General features: G+C 42.5%; 1 protein-coding gene across 3 annotated transcripts in view; it reads right to left on the bottom strand.

The window, feature by feature from the left end:
• LOC147147073 (zinc finger SWIM domain-containing protein 6) overlaps window positions 1–21,768 on the bottom strand; it is a 76,454-nt gene that overhangs the window by 13,332 nt on the left and 41,354 nt on the right. For 2 of the 3 annotated variants that reach the window (XM_086030023.1, XM_086030025.1), the window contains exons 2-10: window positions 13,075–13,431; window positions 10,974–11,122; window positions 8,506–8,656; window positions 6,371–6,550; window positions 5,283–5,453; window positions 5,018–5,164; window positions 4,778–4,939; window positions 3,635–3,895; window positions 1,441–1,576 (exon numbers count right to left, since the gene is read on the bottom strand). In XM_086030023.1, coding sequence (XP_085886149.1) covers window positions 1,441–1,576; window positions 3,635–3,895; window positions 4,778–4,939; window positions 5,018–5,164; window positions 5,283–5,453; window positions 6,371–6,550; window positions 8,506–8,656; window positions 10,974–11,122; window positions 13,075–13,431 — 1,714 coding nt within the window. The remainder of the gene's footprint in view (window positions 1–1,440; window positions 1,577–3,634; window positions 3,896–4,777; window positions 4,940–5,017; window positions 5,165–5,282; window positions 5,454–6,370; window positions 6,551–8,505; window positions 8,657–10,973; window positions 11,123–13,074; window positions 13,432–21,768) is intronic. The other variant, XM_086030024.1, reaches the window with a different exon arrangement.

Raw genomic sequence — 21,768 nt, 5'->3', positions numbered from 1 at the left:
TTGCAAAATTTCAAACATTTTTACAGGGGAAGTCAAGGCCAAAATGTTCATTACTCTACTATGTTCACAGTCCTCTGATTAATAATTGTGTTTGTGGAATATGACTGTTGAAATCTGAAAACAGCAAACTCCACCCATTTTTATTCATCTCAGGGGGCAGCTGTCAACTGAAAAAGACGTCACAGTGCCAACGTCACGGCTCAACCGTTTTCCGGGCTCGGTCACGTATTGTTCGCAAACTGACTACTTGGGCACTGTGATGTCATTTTCAGTCGACAGGAAGCGGCAGTACAAGTAGGGACGTACTGGGCCCAAATTTTGGCCCGGGAATTTGAGATGGAGAGACCCCCGGCGTGCCCGGCCGAATACAAACCAGTGAGTAGTGACGTTTATTTTAGGTGTCATCATTTATTTTTTTTTTTGGTATGCTATAAATACATACAAATCGTCTACGGCATGGCAGCCTGACACACATTTCTACCGGTCTGGTTATTGTTGGTTCCCGCTCCATTCTCTTCCTTATCCTTCATCTCTCCCATCACACTTTGCAATAATACAACAATAATCGGAATGTATTACGTTCATAATACACAAAGGCAATCCATGCAAGAATGGCTAAGCATAAATCTCACGCACGCACGCACACACATGCCTTCTTATGTCAAGAGTAATGCAGGTCATTTTGTCCACATATCAAATAAAATGTAAAACATCCCTTAAATGCTTCGAGTGCATTGTTACCTAATCACAAAATCAGGTCACAGAGACCGGGTCATTTTCTGATAGTGAGCAACAACAAGGATCGATCATGCAATAGATAAGGACTAAAGTACTTAACACTTTTGTCATTAACATTTCTCATTTGCATGAGAAACGCATGCAATGGGCCGCTAGGTCTAATTTCGCCATTTTTCCACCGTCACTATCTGCGGTCCTGCCGGATCCTACTCGACAAGCACCTTCAGCAAAATGTTTAACTTTGACGTCTGCACAGCAAAGTGTAACAACCATCGGGTATAATAATTGCACGTTTAAATGATTTCCTCTTAAAAGAGGCCCTATTTTTTTTTTTTTGCCTTTGATGTTTTTACTGTACAGTTTATGCACGAGCGCGTGCGCGCGCGCGCGTGTGTTTATGACACAGCGCGCTAGTAGAGTGGATAACGACGCGGCTGAGTCACCAGAGAGCGGTGCTCCACTGCACAGCGGCCCCTGATTTGTTTGGTGATGACTCAGCAAAGATTAAGTGCTTAACAGTCATTCTTGCGTGCATTAAATGGGGTGCGGGTCCCCAAAGTCCAGATCTCAGTCATTCCCCCCCCAAACAGTGTGTCAGTAGGTGAGAATGGTTTTGTGTCTGCTCAGGAAACAACAAAGGCAGCTATAAAAATTAACAGCCTAGCGGTGCGTGCGTGCGTGCGTGCGCGGCGCATCACCTACCGCATGGCTCTCAGTGCAATTTTGTACGCCAGTTCAGCGTCATGAGGTAGGAGGGAGGTGAAGAGATAGCGGGCGAAGGTGTGCATGGGGACGCTCTCTCGATGGACGATCTCCCCCAGGCCGGAGTACGGACCAGCTGCAGGGAACAACGCAGAAGCTTGCGTTAGTCTAAGACCCAGTGGAAAGCACAGTGCCTATTTAGCGCCTGTGTGTGAAACGCAAATGCAAACATTTTTACAAACAGAGGCCAAACACTTTGGATCGTCTCCTGTTCATGGCATCACAAGCCCCCTTTTTCACTGCCAATGTTGGATGATGTGTAATGATGTGAAGTGAATATAAACGTCGACACATCCCTGTTCAAATGACAGGATTTGGTGCTATTGCAAAAAAATGGACCAAGATGAGTGTTTTCAAAAGCACTAGCGCCCATATTCATGTCAGCGCTCACCTGCCACTATTTAAAGGGCCTCTGATTAACCCCGAGTAACGTTAAGCTGTTCTAGTAGGCTTTTCCTGAGATTCTTTTGGTTTCTAGCAGATGCCTAAAAGTTTTGCACTGACACTGACGGCTATTTGGAAGTGTTTGGAACTCCCTGCCACCTTGACTAAGGCGCCAGTTCCAGCTGATGAAAAATGGCCCCAAACAATGACGCTGCCACCGCCGTGTTTCGTAGTAGCTAATGTGTTGCTTTGATGATGAATGGTGTTGTGTTTGCGGCAAACAGAATTTTTCACTGTTTGTATCCCACTTGATAAAAATCAGTGTATAGCTCACCGCTTTTAACAGCAAAAATATGGATGCGATCACCAGCGCTTTAGCTGACTTTGGGATCCATTCACACATGCGGCCAATACAGGTCTTCAATTAGCTCTCAGCTCAACTTTTTTGCGAACAATTCATACTTGGTGGTGGTCCACTTTGCCATTTATTTTGATATTTCCTTTCCGCAAAGGAGTTCCGGAGTTTCTGATTGGCTAAAAAGGCCTAAAGGTTCAGCGTTATAGCACCACCGGTGGTTTGACATGTGATGTGTTTACATGCGGGCTGAGATATTTTTAACCCTCTACAGTGAGAAAATAATGTGTTTGAAAATAGTAAAAAATACACACGGACACAGGCATACAGTGGTCTATCCGTTTTGACCACGTGGTGTTTAAACAAACAATGATGTGAAAAACCATATGTTTGCGCTTGGCCTTGCACTCTCGCTCGTGTCCCACCCCACGCCGTTGTCTCTGGTGGGTTATTTTAAATCCCCAAGACCACAGACCACATCACAGGGCGGCGGGGTTGCGGGCTCCGGGGGCCAAACGGGGCGTGGGGGGCTGGCGCTCTCTATTAGAAACAGAGCCAGAGGTGGGTGGTCGCACCAGGCCCGGTTTTGGATGCTGATGGGGGTTTGGGTGGGGACGGGAGTCAAATTTGGACTACTCCCTGTCGTGGCATTTTGCACTGTAAATGAACACAGTGTTGAATGTGTGTGTGTATGTGTGTGTGTGTGCGTGTGTGTGGGTGTGTGTGTGTGTGTGCATGCTGACACAATGGGCCTGGTGTTGCAAAATTAAGAGTTCATTTTGGTCAGCTCAGTCTCTATTTGCCACCACAAAATGAAAGGATTAAACAATACAGTGGTACCTTGACTTGAGCTGTTTTTTGGTAGATTTTTTTCTTTCTTTTTTTAACTTGGTGTTAGTTAGCTACCTCTGTTGTGAAGTGGAAAAAAGTTACCGTCACCAATGCCATTTCAGCTATTTATTGAACGGGACAAACCACAAATCCAAAATCAGAACACTCACAATCAGCAAGTCCACATTCAACATCCACCTGATTACACTTTACAAAACTGATTTACATGCCTTATTTGTTTGCAGCCTCTAGTATTTTTGATATACTTAAACCTGCAAGTCAAGGTACCACTGTAGTGAGACGGTCACAATGAATGTGCACTTAATTGAGTGTGGATGTGTTTTGGTGAGTGGTAGTGTCTCATTCAGTCTTTTAACTCAATCACTGCCATTGACGAATTTACTCGTCTTTTCACAGTCCAGTCCAAAATCCCAGGAATTTATTCATATTTTTTTCATATTTTTTTCAAAGGTTAGGGTAAAAGAGGGTCTCAAAATGTCTGGCAGTGAATGAGTTAACACTCACGCATGCACGCATTATTGCAAGGGCACCAAGGCCGCCTACCTTCGAGCAGAAAGACGGCCTCCTTGCGGAAGATCTTGACCAGAGAATCGTCCAGTTCCACTTCCTGAAGCTTGGCCAGCAGCTGCTCCTCGTTGCGGCACACTTTCTCCTGAGCGTACAGGCCGTCGGGCATCACGCGCTGCTGGCCCAGGCCCATCAGGGCTGTCTCTACCGCCAGCGCCACGTACGACTCGCCGTCGCCCAGCAGTCTCTGCACGGGCATCCGCTGGATGTCCGCCCGAGTCACCACGCTGGAGCAGTCTGTGGAGAGGCATGGTTAGCAGATTTGGATTCTCTCATTTAACTCAAACAAATGAAAATTTGCTGTTAAAAATATGGTGTCCAAACCATCCCTAGCTAACAATATTGGTACGTCTTGCTTAAAAGATTTCAAATTTGAACAAGATGTAAGGTAGAAAAGCTAAATGTTGTTTTACTTGGTTTTCAATGTGAAGGCATTCACTAGTGATGAAAAGGAATTTTGCGAGTTAGAATATGGTCAAAAACAGAGAAATAAGAGTGTGCACTGTGCATTTTCAAGAACATTCAATAAAAATACACAAACATGTCATAGGCCATGCACATATTGAACATTTGGGAAGCTTAGTGAAGTCGGTGATTAAAATCGTAATCAATTTGAATGTTATTGGAATCTAGAATTTAAAAAAATATATTTTTCCACATGTAGCCTATTCCATTTTGTTTGCAAGGACATGTTACTTGGATATTCATTTTTCAAATGAATTATTAGCACACATTCTAATTTGGTAAACTTACTAGAAAAAAAATGGGGCAACATAGTACAGTCTTCTTAGTGTAAAGGCGGGTTAGTTTTACACCTTTACAAACTACCACAAAATAAACAAATATATTGTTCAAAATAATGTGAACAATGTGAATATAATCTTAGGTAATTACATTCCTCCCTGGGAAGTGTCCCTGTTGAAATGTACATAAAAATATCCCCCCAAAAATATATACGTACATGAATCGAAAAACCCTTTGCAAAAAAAAATAAAAAATAAAAATAGTAAACTAACAACTGGTGTAGGAACTGAATTGGGTCTTAAACCTACATGTGGGAAACGTCATACTGCATTCATTTACTCATGCAACGTATCATATATTATAATGTACGCATACTGTCATTAGCTGTACCTGACAGGTCCAAGCAGGTATTAGATCCCTCCTCTCCCACCCGTCCTGACTCTGTCAGAGTGCTGAAGAGGGTGCCAATGGGATCCAGTGGGTGTCCCACCCAGCCCTCCATGTTGGTAATTGAAGTGTGACCTTTATGGAGCAACTCTGAGACAAACAATACATTTATCAGCAAACAACAGAAGAGGATAGAATATTCCATTCGGACTGTAAATGGAGCCTCACCTTTTTTGTGCCGGCGGAAGTGCTCGAGTTGCCGCTGCTGTTGCCGCCGTAACGTGTTCACAACGGCGATGGCCAGACGGAGTGCTTCTCGAGGGTAACCGTGGGAACGCAGGGCATCCACCCTGGCGCAAGCAGTCGGGACGTGTTCTAAAAAGAAAAGCAGAGGGAAAGAACTGTCAAGTTTATGTCAACTATAACTACTTTTATGTCATGATATTATTATGTTATCCATTACATCTGCCGTGTTTCTATATTTTCCACTCACCGTGCCACAAAGGCCAGCCGCGCGCGTCAAACAGGGAGCCCTCCTGGTTGTCGTGGTAACAGTAGTTGGCGTAGAGGTCACTGGCGATGATGTGCTGCAGGTGGCGGTCCTGCCAGTGCAGGTCGCAGGCCTCGATGGCCCGCGTGAAAACAGTCCTATGGGGCCGCATCTCTGCGAGGGGGATGACGGAGTATAAACACGTAAATAAAAACAAGCATTTTCTATTGCTTTTGAAATTGTTATCAAAATAAGAGCGTATTTCGACACTTTTGAGAAACCAAGTAAAATGTTTTGCACCATTTTAGCAAAGCTATCAACAAAATCTCTAAGAGGAAGAGAAGGGATTCGAAGAATCACCACAATACAGTAATAACAAGTATTATCATAACAATAGTAAGAATGTAAAACAACAACACTTAAATAATAATACAGTACTGTAATACAATACAATAGTGTGGCCCGGGTGCCAAATGTTCACAACATGTTTAGGAATGTTAAAATAAAATAAAAAAAGTCAAAAACAAAAGGCAGCCTGGTTTGCTAAAATGTACCTGTGGTGTTCCAGGTAAAAAAGAATGTGAAAAATGGTCCCAATTTTGATAGTTTTTTGTTGAAATTATAAAATGTATAATAGATATAATTTTATTACATTGTTAGACCATTCAAACATAACTTTCAAATCCAAAGCCTTTTAATAAAAAATATATTTTAGAAGTTTGTGTGTTTTGAGAAGAGTTTGAATAATTTTGGAATTTTTTTATAGTCTTTTGCCTCTTTCTTGGACCATTTCCAGATAAAAGATGGCCATTAACCTAATAAAAAGAGTATGGATAATGTTTTTGTATAAAGCATTGTCTTCAATTAGCCTAATATTAATAAACAATTTGAACAAAAACAGTCATTATACAAAGGGTCTTACGTGTTTCATTTATGCATAATTATATGTTCACTGTACATGTGAAAACCTGGGGAGAATCTCCAACATGGAACCAATTAAAAGAAACAAAACAGCCGGGCAGCAAATTAACTTTTATATTGATCACCATGAAACGAAATTGACACGTGAAAAAAACCTGCGCAACACTGACCTTGGTTGCTGTGGGCACCCTGTGGGAGCGAATGGGTGAGGTTGGGCAGCTCGTTGCCGTGGTTTCCGTCTTCCCATGGGCACACGTCCACGCTGTTCCACCTGCGCAGCTGCCGCAACCATGATGACTTTTGCTCCGCCTTGCAGTGCGGGTTCAGTACGATGCACATCCACAGGGCACCTGGTGGACGCCAAAACATGGAGACTTTATCCCAGGGGTTGGAAAGGTTTTTGTGCTCAAAGGCCACATTTGATATTTACACTGGAAAGATGGGCCCGATCATTCATAAATGAGATAAAATGTGAATGGTTCTGAATACAGCAAGATCCCAAGCTATAAGAGGGTGTGTACACTTGTGCAACCACATTATATCGGTGTTTTTTTTTTTTTCAGTTGAGTTATACAGACTATAGGTCACATATATGGTGGGAAAAGTTTTTGAAATGATTTAACCCGGTCTCATTTTTGATGTCACAAAAGCCTGGGATTTGAACAAGGGTGTGTAGACATTTTATATCCATGGTGCAATCTTGTGTCTTTCAAAGAAGCGCAGCACTCTTGGCGGCCTCACTATTTTCCTCCTGGAGCACATTTTGTACCCCACAAAAAAGTATGTGAAAGAACTTAACTAGTCCCGAGGCAATGCAGACTACGCACACATCATTTTGGAGCAAATTGGCACAAACAGAATATGAAAAGTGCTTCAGTCTCATGGGACGTGAGCACATTCGGGGATTTTGCTCTATAGACTGAGCTACACGCCCCGTTGTGTGTGGATAGAAGTTGAGGGGTGGGTTTGGGAGAAAGGGCAAAGACAAGGACGGGACGTGAAGAGGTAAAAAAAAAAATGAAGAGCGAACATAAAGAAATGTTAATAAAAAAAAAAAAAAAAAATTGGAAACGTAAACGAAGGAGCTGATGCGGACGACGAGGCTTGGCTTTTGAGTCTGGAGGAAGACGAGGAGCCGCAGCCTCAAAAGGAGGCGAAGACAAAAGAGTGAGTCTGAAGGAGAGAGGAAGAGAAGAGGCGAGCGGGGCGGCGTTGAGCGCACATCACGGGGAGCGATAAGGACTCGAGAAGAAGGGTTTGAAGTGTCGACTTCAAAAAAGAAGAGAGCCGACGCGCACGTCCAATTCCGGGAATATGTGGCGCTGAAACAGATGAGATCATTGGGCTGCCCAAACAAAAAGTGCACGACGAGGAGAACAAAAGGGAGAAGAGACATCGTTGTCAACCACGCAAGAGACGAAGACAAGGGGGAACAACAAAGACTAGAGACAACATGGCGGCTGTCCGGTCGCTTTTTCTGCTTTGGGCGTCTGTCACAAGACGACGCTGCATCAAACGTAAATAGTGCAGAGCTGCAAATGTGCAGGGATTTAGTATAAAAGAATAATACAAAACTCAACTTAACCAATTTGAAATTCTGCCTCAATATTTTTTTTTTGCATCTTTATGGAAAATAACCACGTTTGTGGAATATGTCGGCCATGTTGGCGAAGTGTGTTACAGAGTGCCACTCGTGTTTGTGAAGAGTATTGCGGCCATGTTTGTGACATGTTTGAGCATGTCGGCCATTTTGGGGAGCGAGTAAAAGCTTGTCATCCATGTTTTTGGAGTATGTTAGAGTGTGTGGGCAAGGTTTGAGAAGTGTGTTGCCGAGTGTTAGCGATATTTGTAAAGTGTAGCACCGCATTCCGGCCATGTTTGTGGAGGAGGGTGCATCCATTATCGTGAAATGCGTTGAAGCCATGTTGTGGAGTTTGTTACAGAATGCAAGCTTTGTTTATTGGGTGCACTGCAGCCATGTTATGGAGGACTGTGTTGCGAAAATGTTAGCCATGTTGGTTGAGTGTGTTACAGCATATCGGCCATGTTTGTGGAGAGTCTTACTGCATCTTGGCCATGTTTGTTATCTGGCCCAAAATTCACACTGGATTTCTGTGTGTGTGTGTGTGTGTGTCTGCGTGGGTTGTCAAAAACAAAGGATAAACACAAACACGTCTGTGTGTGTCTTTTGGGCATCGCCTGGTCCGATCAGCCACCTTGCTGAAATTAATGTGTGTCTCTGTATTGTGTGAGCGTGTAGGCGTGTGTTTGCGCATGTGTGTGTGTGTGTGTGTTCATGCCATACCCAGTTCGTCCCAGAGCTGTCTGTACTTGTCTGTCATGGTGGTGCCTTGCTGTCTCCACAGTGCCAGCCGAGGGTCGGCCATGAACTGCTCTGTGATCAGTGTTAACATCCTCGCTCCGTTGGAGTCACGCATCTTCAGCATCTCTCGCACCTGCAAAAGAGAAGGCCGTCAGTATGCGCACCTACTTTAAACACGCACACAATGTGGATGCAATAACAAACCCTTACAAGCGACTTAAAAAAAGGTCACTGTGGACACGAACAAAACGAGAAGAAACACACAACTTCACAACTCAAGGGACTCAATGAAATATATTTTCTTTAATTATCAAATTAATCAGAAATCATAAGCATTTGACTTTTAAGTGACTAAATACAGTCCTCTGCCCTTGGCTACATTTTATGATGAGGCTTTATGCATCATTCACTTTCATACAGTTAATCATTTGACCAGTCATTCACGTGAATCAAAAGCAAGAGAGAAGTTACATTATTTTTTTTCATGAGAAGTTTTTGATCACATTTTTCTTTGATGCATTGGATTTTCCAATGCCTTTTGAAATGGTTGCCTTGGTTGCTAATTGTAGCATTTCCACGGTCACAACATGCAAAGGCATAGAGCTTCCTGGCTTTTAGTCCTCTGAAATGTTGCTTTGAGTACTTCGCGCGTCCTTGCGCTGATGCGACTCGCAGGGACTGATTGCCATTCAAAGCGGTTTCGAGCCTGAAGTATGTTTTTTACGTCGGGGCAGTCAGCCGAGTGAGAGGTTGCATTGAATTCTGACGACACGTTGCACTTAAACTTGGGACACACTGGTTGTTATGGACGCCGGCTGGCGCACAATTCCACTCTATTTCACATGTCACCACAAAGCAGAAACACTGTCATTTATTTAGGTGTTGCTTCTCATCTGTGTGTGTATTAATTTTCAAATTCTATTGTGCATATGAATGTGACTGTGTGTGTGTGTGTGTGTCCTGTATGTGTATGTGGATACATAAAGCCTATTAAAGAAGCATGGAGCCGAACAGCCTGACCGTTAATGGTATTGCTCTGCTGACTTTACACACAACACATTAACGGAAACCTCACCTTTGCTACTATAATACCACGCCAAAGTGCACCACATAACATCGGATCCAATACAAGAGTTATATCGGGATATCACAAAATTATACTGCTAAGTTTTGATTGATCCTGTCAAACCGGTTTTAAACAAACTATATTTATTCCAGTGGTTGTAGTTGTAGCGCCTTGAAAGTAGCACACATACGTCAACCTCATTTCAGCAAGCATCACATACTAACTCTGCGTGTGTTTGTCTTTTTCTTTGGCTTCTTGTGATATCTGTTCCAAAAAGAAGGGATACGGAAGTAAAGAATGTGAGAAGAGCAAGAATATAAGTCAACTGCTAATGTTAGCATCGGACTTATCGGCTAGCTAGCTTGCCGCCATCTAGCTAACTGCTTATTTAGCGACATGAGATGGACGAAATATTAAAAGCAGCTTTCAGTATGACACCAAAACTACAACCATCATCATAAATGGTAGTCATCACCTGTTTTAGCTGAGCATTGTTAAAATATTCATGGCTTGTTGTTTAGCGTGTATTTATTGTATACACTTAATTTGCTATTTAATGCTTATGCATTTCTTGTTAGATTTCTCCATTTCGTTGCCTTGTACTTGTAACTTAAAAAGTTGAAACATATGTTGGCAGGTCATCCATTTAAGACAAATGTGACCCTTAGACAGACGCCTCCCTTTGACTGTAATTATCTCAGTTCACACAAGGACAGTTAACTGCCATTAACTAATGAGCCCATTTGAAATATGTTGCAACCAGGACAACAGTGTCTACGGAAGCATGTGAAGCCTCTCAGATCAAATGTAACTGAGGTCAATGTACATTTTAGATCTCCACAATAACAATTTTGTTTTGTTTTATAAACTCTACTTTCCCTTCACATAATGATGTTGTTTTATTGTTGTAATATTCCAGAAAGACCTCCCTCCATCTGTAAATAAACACCCCAGATCATTACACTATTTGCAGCCATACGGTACCTTTCTGAAGGTAGAATGCTTGATGGAGCTATTGGATTTTATTAGATTGCGGAGGTGTACCTAATGTCATGGCCCATGAGTGTACAGTATATCTATACTGCATACATCGTTCACTGGCTCCCTCCAGCAATTAGCCGCAAGCTAAGAGGCAGCACAGCACTTCTAATGCATGTGCCAATGGACGTTGGAGATTACTTGGAGAACAAAGGTCTCCTCTCGGGAGGGAGATGAGGAGCGTATAAGTGCACTAGAGAGGGAAAATATTAACCAGATGCAAAGTAGAGACTACATTTGTCTTGTTGCGGTGAAAATGAAAACCTGAGGGCGGAATGGTGTGGAGGCCCGCCTGTCGCCTGGTTGCAATGTGTGTGTGGAAGGAACAACGCCGGCGGTTGTTGACCTTGCTGAAGAGCAAGTTGAGCTGCTTGCCCGAGCCGTGGTATCCTCCCTGGGACAGGAAGAGCTTGACTTGCTCCTGAACCTGCTCCTCATCCAGATGCCAGCAGTTTTCGTCATCCACGCTGGCCCCAGCTGTGGGGTCCGGAGCACCTAAATGACACATACATACTGTAAGCACAAAAATAATCTAAAAATAATCTAAAAATAATAAATACATTTAGCAAAACATGAAATGTGTGTGTGGTCTTTTAAGGGTGACTACAAATTCCCCCCAGCAAAAAAATCACTTGTCATATTTGCTAAAACTGTCATTCCGAACTGAAAGTAGTACGTTTGTCAAACAACCAATAAGAGAAAGGAGGCAAGTCCGTCGAGGTATTAATCATTTGCTGGCCTCATGCTGACCTGTTACCTTGGGCTTCAGGGGCTTTGCTGAAACTATGGCAGAATATCCCTCTCCAGAAAAAAAAAAAACCTATCCCTTGTTTACAAACAACTGAGCACAAGAATAGCAAAGACAAACCGAGCGAAGAAGCGATAAAAGAGGGAATCGGGACAGATGCGCAGACAAAACAAGGGTGAAAACATGGGGTTGCCTTTCGGAGGTGGAGGGAGCTCACTCAGCTCAGAGACATGGAATTAGCAACATTTCTGATAGACTGGTAAGCTTATCTCTTCTTTTGTAATTTTAAATTGATTGTACATTCCCAAAAGCAAAGCTTTCAACTAACATTTACTTTTATAGTCACACTCCATTACAAATACCGTAAGTCACACTACCAAAGTACTGCATAGCAGTCGTGGCTAACGTCGGCTAAAGTACGGTGCATATCTCTTGCAAATTAGTGATGGGTGTGGCTTTGGTGACAGTGGGTGGACGACTAGTGAAGTTATGCGACATTCAAACACTGCTCGCAGTTTTAATACTGTGAATGACCCCGTTAATGTATTCAGACTTTTACTGGTAAGGACAAGTCACTAAAAAATATAGCACAATAAACGCTATGGTCTAAATTCATAGCATTGCACAAAAATCGAGAGGGGAGATGATATGCAATGTAGAATGGAAGCAAACAACTGAACAGAACAACAGACATGCTCCTCATTTTTAAAGCTCCCTGCAATCATCCTCATCTCCCTATCGCTCCACTTCAAGAGGTAAATAAGGGCTCTATAAAGCGTTGATTAGAGGTATCCAATCTCCCCTTTACTGTCTGGGTCCCATTAATGAGGGCGGCATTGATCCTACCTCAATTTGCCTTCATCCCTGAGTCGATACACACACGCGCAGGTAAAGGCGAAACGATAAACCACGTACAAGTGACCGCATGGGTAAATGCGAGCATGGCCTATTTCAAATGAGGGGAGGAATCACAGAGTAGCTCTCGACACACAAGGATCACGACACCAAATGACTGTTTGAAAGAAAGTCGTTGACAATGCATGTTGCAGTCTCTATAAATTAAGGACATTAAAGAAAATGATCAACTGCATTCAGAATATATCATCCAGCCAGACAAATACATCAGAGCATTTCTCCCAATACAACACAAATGCAATATGTTGTCCAGCTAAATATCACAATACAGCGATTATATGACTATCCCAAAAATGATTCAGTTCGATATTTACGCAGCTAAAAAAAAAAAAAGGTGGATATATTAAAATGGTCATTTACATACAAATCCATCAATCATCGTGTATCTGATAAAATGTAACTTGAGAAGGTCAAATGTTTTGTCATTATTCCATATCTAGTCATTCAGCTATCATATATCGCAGTGTCACTCCTGATACATAATCAATGACATAGTTTGCCCACGCTAGCCTTAATATCACTATATTGCGACAATAATAATAATAATAATAACATTTGGGGTCATATGAATTTGTTGTTTTCTCTCAGTTTGGATTTCTGACACTTCACGCTTAACCCATTACATTGAAGAGGTATTAATCCATAGTGTACTCACACAGAGTGAAATTCCCTTTGAGCATTTATCAACCATATTGATAAGCGTCTGCAGTGTAATGATGATTTATCATTTGGATAATCCGACACGTCAATATTATGGCCCAAACGCTATCCAGCACACACTCACCGTGGACCTGGTTGATCTCTGAATTCTGCGACAGGATCTCGTCAGCCAATTTCTGTGCGGTGGGCAACACCTCTGTGTGGTGGACAGAGATGAGATACTGGACGAATTTCTGCAGCTGGTCGCGGCTCATCTGGAACAACGTCTCCGAGATGGGCAGGTGCAGTTTGACCTGCTCGGGCTTGCGTACCCGATAAAGCGAGAGCGCCACCACATGGGCGCAATAGAAGATGTCCTTGTTGCCACAAGTGCATGTGACTGCTGTGATCTTGCAGCGGTCAAAGCTGACACTGACGCTGCATACGAGTTCGGGGGTCGAGGGCGTGGCGGGGTCCGTTACTGTGCCGCTCAAGTGGAAACCTGGAGAAGAGAAAGACAAAAAAAAAGGGCTTAGTTCAGTTATTCTCAGTGGAAACACTGAATTAAATGTTCAAACTGCATATTTAACAGTGGATTCAACATTTTTCTTTAAATCCAGTTCAGCACATTTGCTAAATAAAGTTTAGTTGTATTTAACTTTGAAATACCATACATTTCATCTTTTACAAAGATGTACTTATAACTCTGTAGTTATTGAGGTAACGTTCACAAAAAATACTTTTCACCTTTGGTAGTGCTGTGTTGTAATGTAAAGTGTCTTTCTGCATGCTATTATGTGTTTTTAACTGATGATGTCATTTTATTTTTCAGCAGCTGCTTTTGACACCTTGCACAGGGACTATAGCTGGAAATTAGCTTTTTAGCTAAAACTGGCGCATTTACAGAAATGTTGATTGATGTGCACTGTCCCCGTTTTAAAAATAACCAAATTGAATTGAATTGTACTTGAAGACATTCTCAGTCAGTCTGTATATTTTTTTACTTTTCCTTCAGTAAAGGAGTTGAATCAGTGCTTCTACTTTAACCAGAGACATTTTTTTTAACGTAACTGTCTGAACTTCTACTTAAGTACAGCATACAAGTATTTTTGCCACCTTTGGTAAATGATTGATGAAAGAAATAGAACGAGTACAAGTTCTTTGACTTATTACTTCACAGCATTGACCAACTCATTCCAAGAAGGTTGAAAATAACTGGTGTCCCACTATTTGTTTTCTCGTTTCGAAATTAACCAATTTGTCTCTTTTAAGTAATTAGATTTCGTCAAAATAAGATCAAGGGAAGGGGAGGGGTTAACTTGTTTTCGCTAAACAAAGGGAATGGAGCAAGAAAACTGGGAGTTGTGGCGTCAACATCGACGACTGTGCCCTTTCACCGAATGAAATTAACAGTGGTGAGGAATGAGGATTGAGGCCTCCAAATAAATACTGCTGAGGACCTGGACAGACTGTCCTCGGGTTTTCTCTCATTGATGGTATGACGATGAATCCAGTTTCAACAGAATTTTAATACAACGTTGTGGGAGGTATCAACTGATCTGTACCTGTACCACAGCACTTTTGAGTGCCCATCATTGAGGTACCATCCAAGTACGGTACCTTACGGGTGCGGTTACAAAGCAATGTCTTTTGATTGGTCAACAGAGATTAATTTGATTCTTTGGAGAGTTTAGGGCACATTCACACAAGGCAGTCCAAAAAGACTTCGCATTTGGTCTTTAAGCTCATTTCAGAAAATTCCAAATGCAATCCAAGTAAAGTAATAAAACATTCACCAAAAAATAAAGCATGAAAAAAAATCGTTTCTATTTCATACCTTTAACAAAAAAAAAATCAGTTTTTCCAAAGTGAGAGGCTGACGAGCACGAAAGCGGAAGTGTGACGTCATTAGATGAGCAACCATAGCAGCGCTCAATGGGGAAAGTCTACAAAGCCACTCACAGACTCAGAAAGTGGTATTTCGAATTTATCTGAGGTGATCCAGGTGTTTGAATGTAATCCTGCTTCAACATTGTACGGGAAAACTGGTCCAGTGGCCTTATATTGTGCTGTGTTTCAGACGTCACATTATTCAAAAAACAAAACACAAAAACTTGAGCCAAATTATATTGTGTCAAAGTCATCAAAAGCCTGATAATCAGATGCATCCTGTTTTAAAAAAAAAATAAAAAAAAAATTCTGGGCTGACAATCATGAATGTTAAACCTGTTCAGTAGCCAATATTTATGATAGCAAATCCTTATGATTGTGACCTGAAACTGCAGGTGCTTCATCATCGTCCCGGGTACCCGACCGCCATTCATCAGTCCGTCATTTTTCGCGATGAACTGAATTGTAATCGTCAGTTGATCAGTCCGTCAGTTAAGTCCATCCGCTAGGTCCGTCAGACGGTCTAGGTGGCGATTACATGGACGGACAAAAATCCACTTCCGTCTGTGGTTAGTCCGTCGTTTTTAAAAAGCGTCCCGTCATTCGTCGGGAGAATGGTCATCCGTCAGTGACGGACAGATGGACCGGTCTGTCAGTCTGGCACGGAATGCCCACCTATTACTCTATTACTCTTCTTTGTATTTTCCGGCAGGCTGGATGAGCCGTAGCGATCAGTGTCAGTGGAGATATCGTTGTGTTGGTCTTCTCACACGATATGAATAAGCACACACTTTTTCCCCCCTTTGTCGTGTGGTCCTTTGCATTAAAAAAAAAAAAAAAAAAAAAAAATTCTGCTTACCCCGCTTAAGTGAGACATCTCTGTGAGTTCACATCTGCAATGCATGTGAACAACAATGAGGATGTGAGCAGCGTGTGGGGACGTTCCAGTATGAATTATACACCCCCCCCTTCCTTCCTCCTCCTCCCACGACTTTGAATACAATGTTTGATCTCAGCCCTGACTGTGCTATCTGGAGGCACGTCCGCTTTTTATTATGCCGGGGCGAATATGAATGAGCAGGGCGGAGTCTCACGCACACGCACAGGATGAACATATGAAACAGACGCACACGCCCAGCCGCAGCGTGAGATCATGCATTTATTAATATTGGGAGTGGTTAAGGAGGATTATGAATGCATTTATGCGCTCAGGAGAGATGCGCGAACTACACAGGCGAAGACATACATCACCTAAACATGTTTATCAAAGGGCCGAGCGCACGCAAGGCTGTTATATCAAGCATGTATTAGAGCAGATATCAAAGCGGCTCTCCATTGATGTGAGAGGCGAGGGAGGAGTTGAATATTTCATTGCATACAGATGGAAATGGAACGCATGCGTTGGCTAAACAAGAGGTCAGTTATCAAGGGTCTCGGCGCATACGCTAGCAGGTTGAGCGCTAAATAAAACAAGTCTTCTAAACCGTTAACACTTTGTAAGCACGCCTGAGAACCACCGTGTTCCAGTCCATTTGAAAAACAAGATATCTGTCATTTCTACTGCCTACTTGTAATAATAAATAATAATTATCTTGTTCCTTTTTTTTTTCAAACTCCGTGGATGATGACAACGTTAAAAGGCCTTAAACAGGGAGAAATAACATCGAATATTATTGAGATCTTGAGGACTTAACGGTGAGAGAATTGTAGCTTTGGAATATTAGTAACGATGCCACAACTGATTCGGAGAGCAAACAGGACATGAAGAGAATTGTTTAATGTAGTTAGCTCAAAGAATTGGATTTGTGGCGAGTCCGTTGTGTCTTGTTTGTGTCAGCCTAAAAGCCAGCAACTTCTGGCTTTTTGAAAGTTCTCCAACTAATGTTGAGAAAATACAAAGAAGTTGTATTTTTTTCCCCGTTGTTATCATTAGTTAATTTAGCATTTTTTGTTACTCTGATCCCAAAATTGGCAAAGTTCTGCATACACATTGGCCATTTCTCAATATGAAGAATGCGGAGTACGGTTTCGTGAACTCACCAAGAACAGTTTTCCTAAGAACGCACGCGAGCGCATTCTTTCTGAGAGCGCGAGTCTCTTACTAAATTAGAACGGCTGTGTGCTTGATAAACACAACACCACCGCCACCACTCTGACGTACTTCCGTGATAGCGGCATGAAATGCAATTTGGGATATTTCAAGGCCAAGCCTTCATAAGTATACAAGCGATGCATCCTTGGTTTAAGCTAGCTGACAAGAACATGCGGGTATTCCGTTCTTGGTTTATACATACTCTTAAATGGAACAGTAATTGGGCCGCGACTGATCATGTTTCACTAGATCGCGCGGATGCAAGAACAGACAAGAACACATATTGAGATACGTTGTATTGTTTTGTTAGCATAAAAGTTGTAGAAACGCTAGCCAGTTCTTAAACGACACTTGTGTCAAAACATTGTTTACAAATGTTTACAGTTTTATTTTGTAAAGTTCCAAACATTCAATACAAAAAGAAATTGAATACTGTAATTTTATTTATGTATTTATTTTTAATTATTTCATTGCAACTTATTTTCAACGTACTGTAAATAATGTATATTTAAAAAAAGATCAAATATTACCAGTTACTTTTTCTATCAACGGAACACCTTGATTTGAGTTCTACAATAACTAAAGGTGTTGGAATTTTTTTTACATCATTTCCTTAAAAACATGTTTGCGCAGGCATCATAAGGCATCTTTGTCACTTAAAACTGATTATTTTGTTTCTCCATGTGCTCAACTAATTGGTTGAGTGCATTTCATGGTGAAGTGGATAGTTAAAGGGTAAAAGTACATTTTATAGTTTGATTTTTTTGCACTATTATTTAAGTAAGGAGTTGAAACAGCAATTTGACTTTTACCAGTCTTTTTTTAACCTAAGTATCTGCACTTCTTACTTACGTTGTACACAGTGTGAGCACTTTTGCCACCTCTGCTGAGAACATGAACCGATGCTACAACGCTATCTGCATGAGCAGGAAGTGCTGGCGGCGAATATGCAAACGTTGCCAAGGAAATGCGCTTGTCTTTTGTCCTACCATGGTGAAAGCCAGCTGGCAAAAGGGAGGACACCTTTGCGAACAATATTCACACAAGACGCAGTGAGCGCGGAATATGGCAGCCGCCTGCATCTGCGCTGATCAAAGTGAGCCAGCGCCGCTGCGAGGGAGTCACGCCGACTCACCTAAGTGGGACAAAAAGGCTTACAACCGTGCAGCTGGTGCGGCGACGGAGTCCTAAACAGGATTCTGTTGGTGTGTAACTACACTCAGATAACAGAAGGCTTTGGAGAAAAGATGTTTCACTTTTACTTTTGTTCCCATAATTATGCCAAAACTACACCACCAGTTGCTTTGATGTTCAGTTAAGTTAAAGCCGAAGTCAAGCCAAACATAGCCCACTAGTTGAAACAAAGCATTCTGAGAAATATTGTGTTTGTGAAGTAAGCGTTAATCCACCCGTTTTTAGCCATCACTGGGGGCGGCCATTTTGTCATTTCTGTCCACTGAAAATGACTTCACAACAACTCAGGATCAGGTTACGACCAATCACGGCTCAGCTTTAGAAAACAGGCGATCTGTGATTGGTCCTTACCTGAGTGCCGAGTAGTTGTGATGTCATTTTCAGTCGACAGAAATGACTAAACGGCCGCCCCCCTGAGATGGCTAAAAACAGGTGGATTTTACTGCTTAACTCATATTCCGCTAACGCAAAATTGATCAGAAGGCCGTGTTTCAACTAGTGGGCCTGCTGGGAACATATTCTTGAAAAAAAAAAATGTTTGGGCTGATTTCCCTCCTTTAAAGTTGTGGTTTCAAAATGTTGAATAAAGCATGACTTTCATGGCAAAATCCAGAAATATGCAGGAGGATGGTTATCTGTAAAGCTGAAAAACATTGGTGCTGATCCCTGTTAAGAAAATTCCACCTTGTTCCGAGTGCTGCACTTTACCTAGTATCGTTTATTAATTTGCTTCCTTACTTGCTCTATAGGGGCAGCACGGTGAACAGTGGTTAGGATGCCTGACTCACAATTCTGAAGTTCTGGGTTTGAATAGCAGCTAAGTGCTAAGGACCCAAAAAAAGAAGTTACTTTATTTATTATGTATTTTTTTTAAATTAATCGGCTGAATAACCAGTTATCTAAATTTTACCATGCCAAAAGTTGGCCTAAGAAAATCCGTATCAGTGGAGCCCTAAAGAAAACTGCAAAACCCACGTGGCAAGAAACGCCTCAGTCGGAAGACAACAAGCTCTCCTGTATTAAGTTGTCAGCTACGTGTAAGAGGCACATTTTATTCGAAAAGGAGGCTAAGCGCCACTACAGCAAAGTGGAGACTGTGAAGTGTAATATTGCAGCATCCCATGCCAAGACACAACCACAGATAATGTTAGCATATGTGCTTCTGATTGTCATCTCTACCTGTGTATGATAATAAATCTTGCAATGACAAATCTGCTTGACCAATGAGCATTTCAGTCCTTGAAATATTAGTACGGGAATCCTGGCTTTAATCATAACATACACTCCCGACAACAGCAACGAAGCCTGAAATGTGTAAAATACTGTACGTCTGAACGTGCCGCAATCTATCGAAAGCTACAACTGCAGTGAAAAACACTTCTTGGCCATGAATAGAAGACAATCAAATGAAAAACATTAAGTACAGCAGCACCTGAGCCTACATCGTCGTAGGCAAAGTCATTTACTGTACTCAAAACGTCACATGACAGAACGTGTGAATCCAGTAGGAGGGTTTTCTCAGTGGAAAAGTGTCATTGAGTAGTAGATACAAGGTTGCCGAGGCAACGGCAGGGATGCTATTCCTCCTGATTAAAAGCTGGTGCGGCAAGTGACGCTGAACCGGTTTTGTCTTCAGAGTAGCACATGTTGTTTCTGTAATACAAAGTGTTGTAAGCGTGTGTGTGTGTGTGTGTGTGTGTGTGTAACGTGTTTCAAGAGGAGTCCGGAGGGTGCAATGAAAAGAGAACATCCCCCCAAAAAATGTGAGAGCAACAACAACAGAATAAAACAGCATACTAATGCAAAGCCTGAAACAGCCGCACGTTCTGTTTGATTCCAAAGCGTTTTTGTCTTTCCTCCCGCGAGGCTAAATTACCGCAATTCTTCAAATTCATCACACATGGAGGATGAAGTGGTGATAAAACTCATTCAAAAGTCTGTTTTGTTTCGCCCTCCCAACCAACCGACCAATCAACCAACCCTTGCGCTTTTCTCACAGCTCTCCCTCTCACTGACAGATGGGTAGGTAATGAGTTTCGCCTTTCCCCCGTCCAATCGCCTGGGCACCAAAAAGTGCCCCCCACGCCAAATATGCCCTTTTAATTTAGCCAAGTGCTGAGTACAGGGATATTACTGTTTAGCTACACACACACACCCCCACACACACATACACATTTCCCATGACTGCTGGTTGGGCGGGTTTGAAACCTTCCACGTCTCATGTGCTCGCTATTAAAGCGCTTGGTTCCAACCCTGGTCCACCTAGCATCAGCCCCCCCCCCCCCCCCCCCCCTTCCCCAAGTGGTGCTCAGGGCTCCATTCTGTGCCGGTTCAAGAGGCCGGCCTTGGCTTTCAAAGTAACCATGGCGGCCATTTTTAGAACAAGGCCTCAGTGAGGTTGCCCTAGAAACCCCTCCTGGCCGCAGCGGTGAAATCACACTTGGCCCGCGGCGTTGTGGAAGAGTGTGTGAAAGAGCGAGCCAGAATGCGCGCATGTGTGTGTGTGTATGTATGTATATACACGCACACACGCACACAGTGCGTGTATGGGTGTATGTGGTGTGTGCGTGTGTGTGAAGCAACCCACCAACATCCAAGTATACTTACATACACACCCCCGATTAGCCATTTGCTCTGGTCAGTCTTTGCAGTTTTCTTTTTAATTTAAGCGCTGGTCAACTGGACTGCTCTCTGTGGACCAGACAGGACCACCATTGTCCATTCAACAAGAAGAAGACAACATCAGTTATGAGAGTTTCAGCCACATACAGCCACGCTGTGGCACAAGTGTTCCTTTGCTAATACGCTATATCGCAGCTCGTCGTTCAGAGCCCTGCTAGTTTACTGATCTTTTTGTCATGGAAAATCCCAGCTCTGCAAAAGTGTGCAAATCTGCGGTTAACAGTCATGTTTTAAATGATTTTTTTTTTTTTTACAATATACCTACATATGGAAATGCCCTCGCATGTGGGAAATGAATGCAACAGTCAACGCACATTTGAGACGTTTTTTTTGAATGCCGTGAGAACAGTAAAACGCAAAAACAAATTTGAGCACACTCACGCAGGAGCTGCTGTCAGTCACGGCTAACGCCCAGGCACTGGGAAGCAGACCTTCCATTTATGTATATAACACTGACACTACACATGTTCAAATACTTTTATAATGCATTTAAAATGTGTGTTTGCTTTCCTGGGCTTCCTCCCACATTCGAAAAAAAAAAAACCCATTACTCTAGGTTAAGACTCAAAATTGTCCATACGTGTGAACGTGCGTTTGAATGGTTTTAAGTCTGCGCACCCTGCATTTGGCTGATGACCAGTTCAGGCTCTACCCTGCCTCCTGCCTAAAGTCAGCTGGGATAGGCTCCAACTTAGCTGTGACCCTGGACAGGTTGAGTGGCACAAAATGAGTGATTATGATTTTCGTCACAGTCCTTTCATCCCTACGCGACACACAATTTCTTGCAGGTAAAAGCTGCAGACTGGAAGTCTTCAACATAGCGAGTCAGAAGAATGCTGCTTTTATACGCGGCCTATGAAATAGCATGTAGCTCCCCGCGTGAAGGCGGCGCGGCAAAGATGGCGGCTGGCAACCTCTGAGATTCGTACAAAAGCGCTCAGTGTCCCCCAAACAGGGGGGTGGAAACTCAAATTAGATTAA

The sequence above is a fragment of the Filicampus tigris genome, chromosome 5 (assembly GCF_054856515.1).
Source record: "Filicampus tigris isolate MCC_2025a chromosome 5, RoL_Ftig_1.0, whole genome shotgun sequence".
NCBI classification, from domain to species: domain Eukaryota; kingdom Metazoa; phylum Chordata; class Actinopteri; order Syngnathiformes; family Syngnathidae; genus Filicampus; species Filicampus tigris.
Note: the sequence above shows the minus strand (reverse complement) of the source record. Positions and strands in the feature narration are given on the sequence as shown.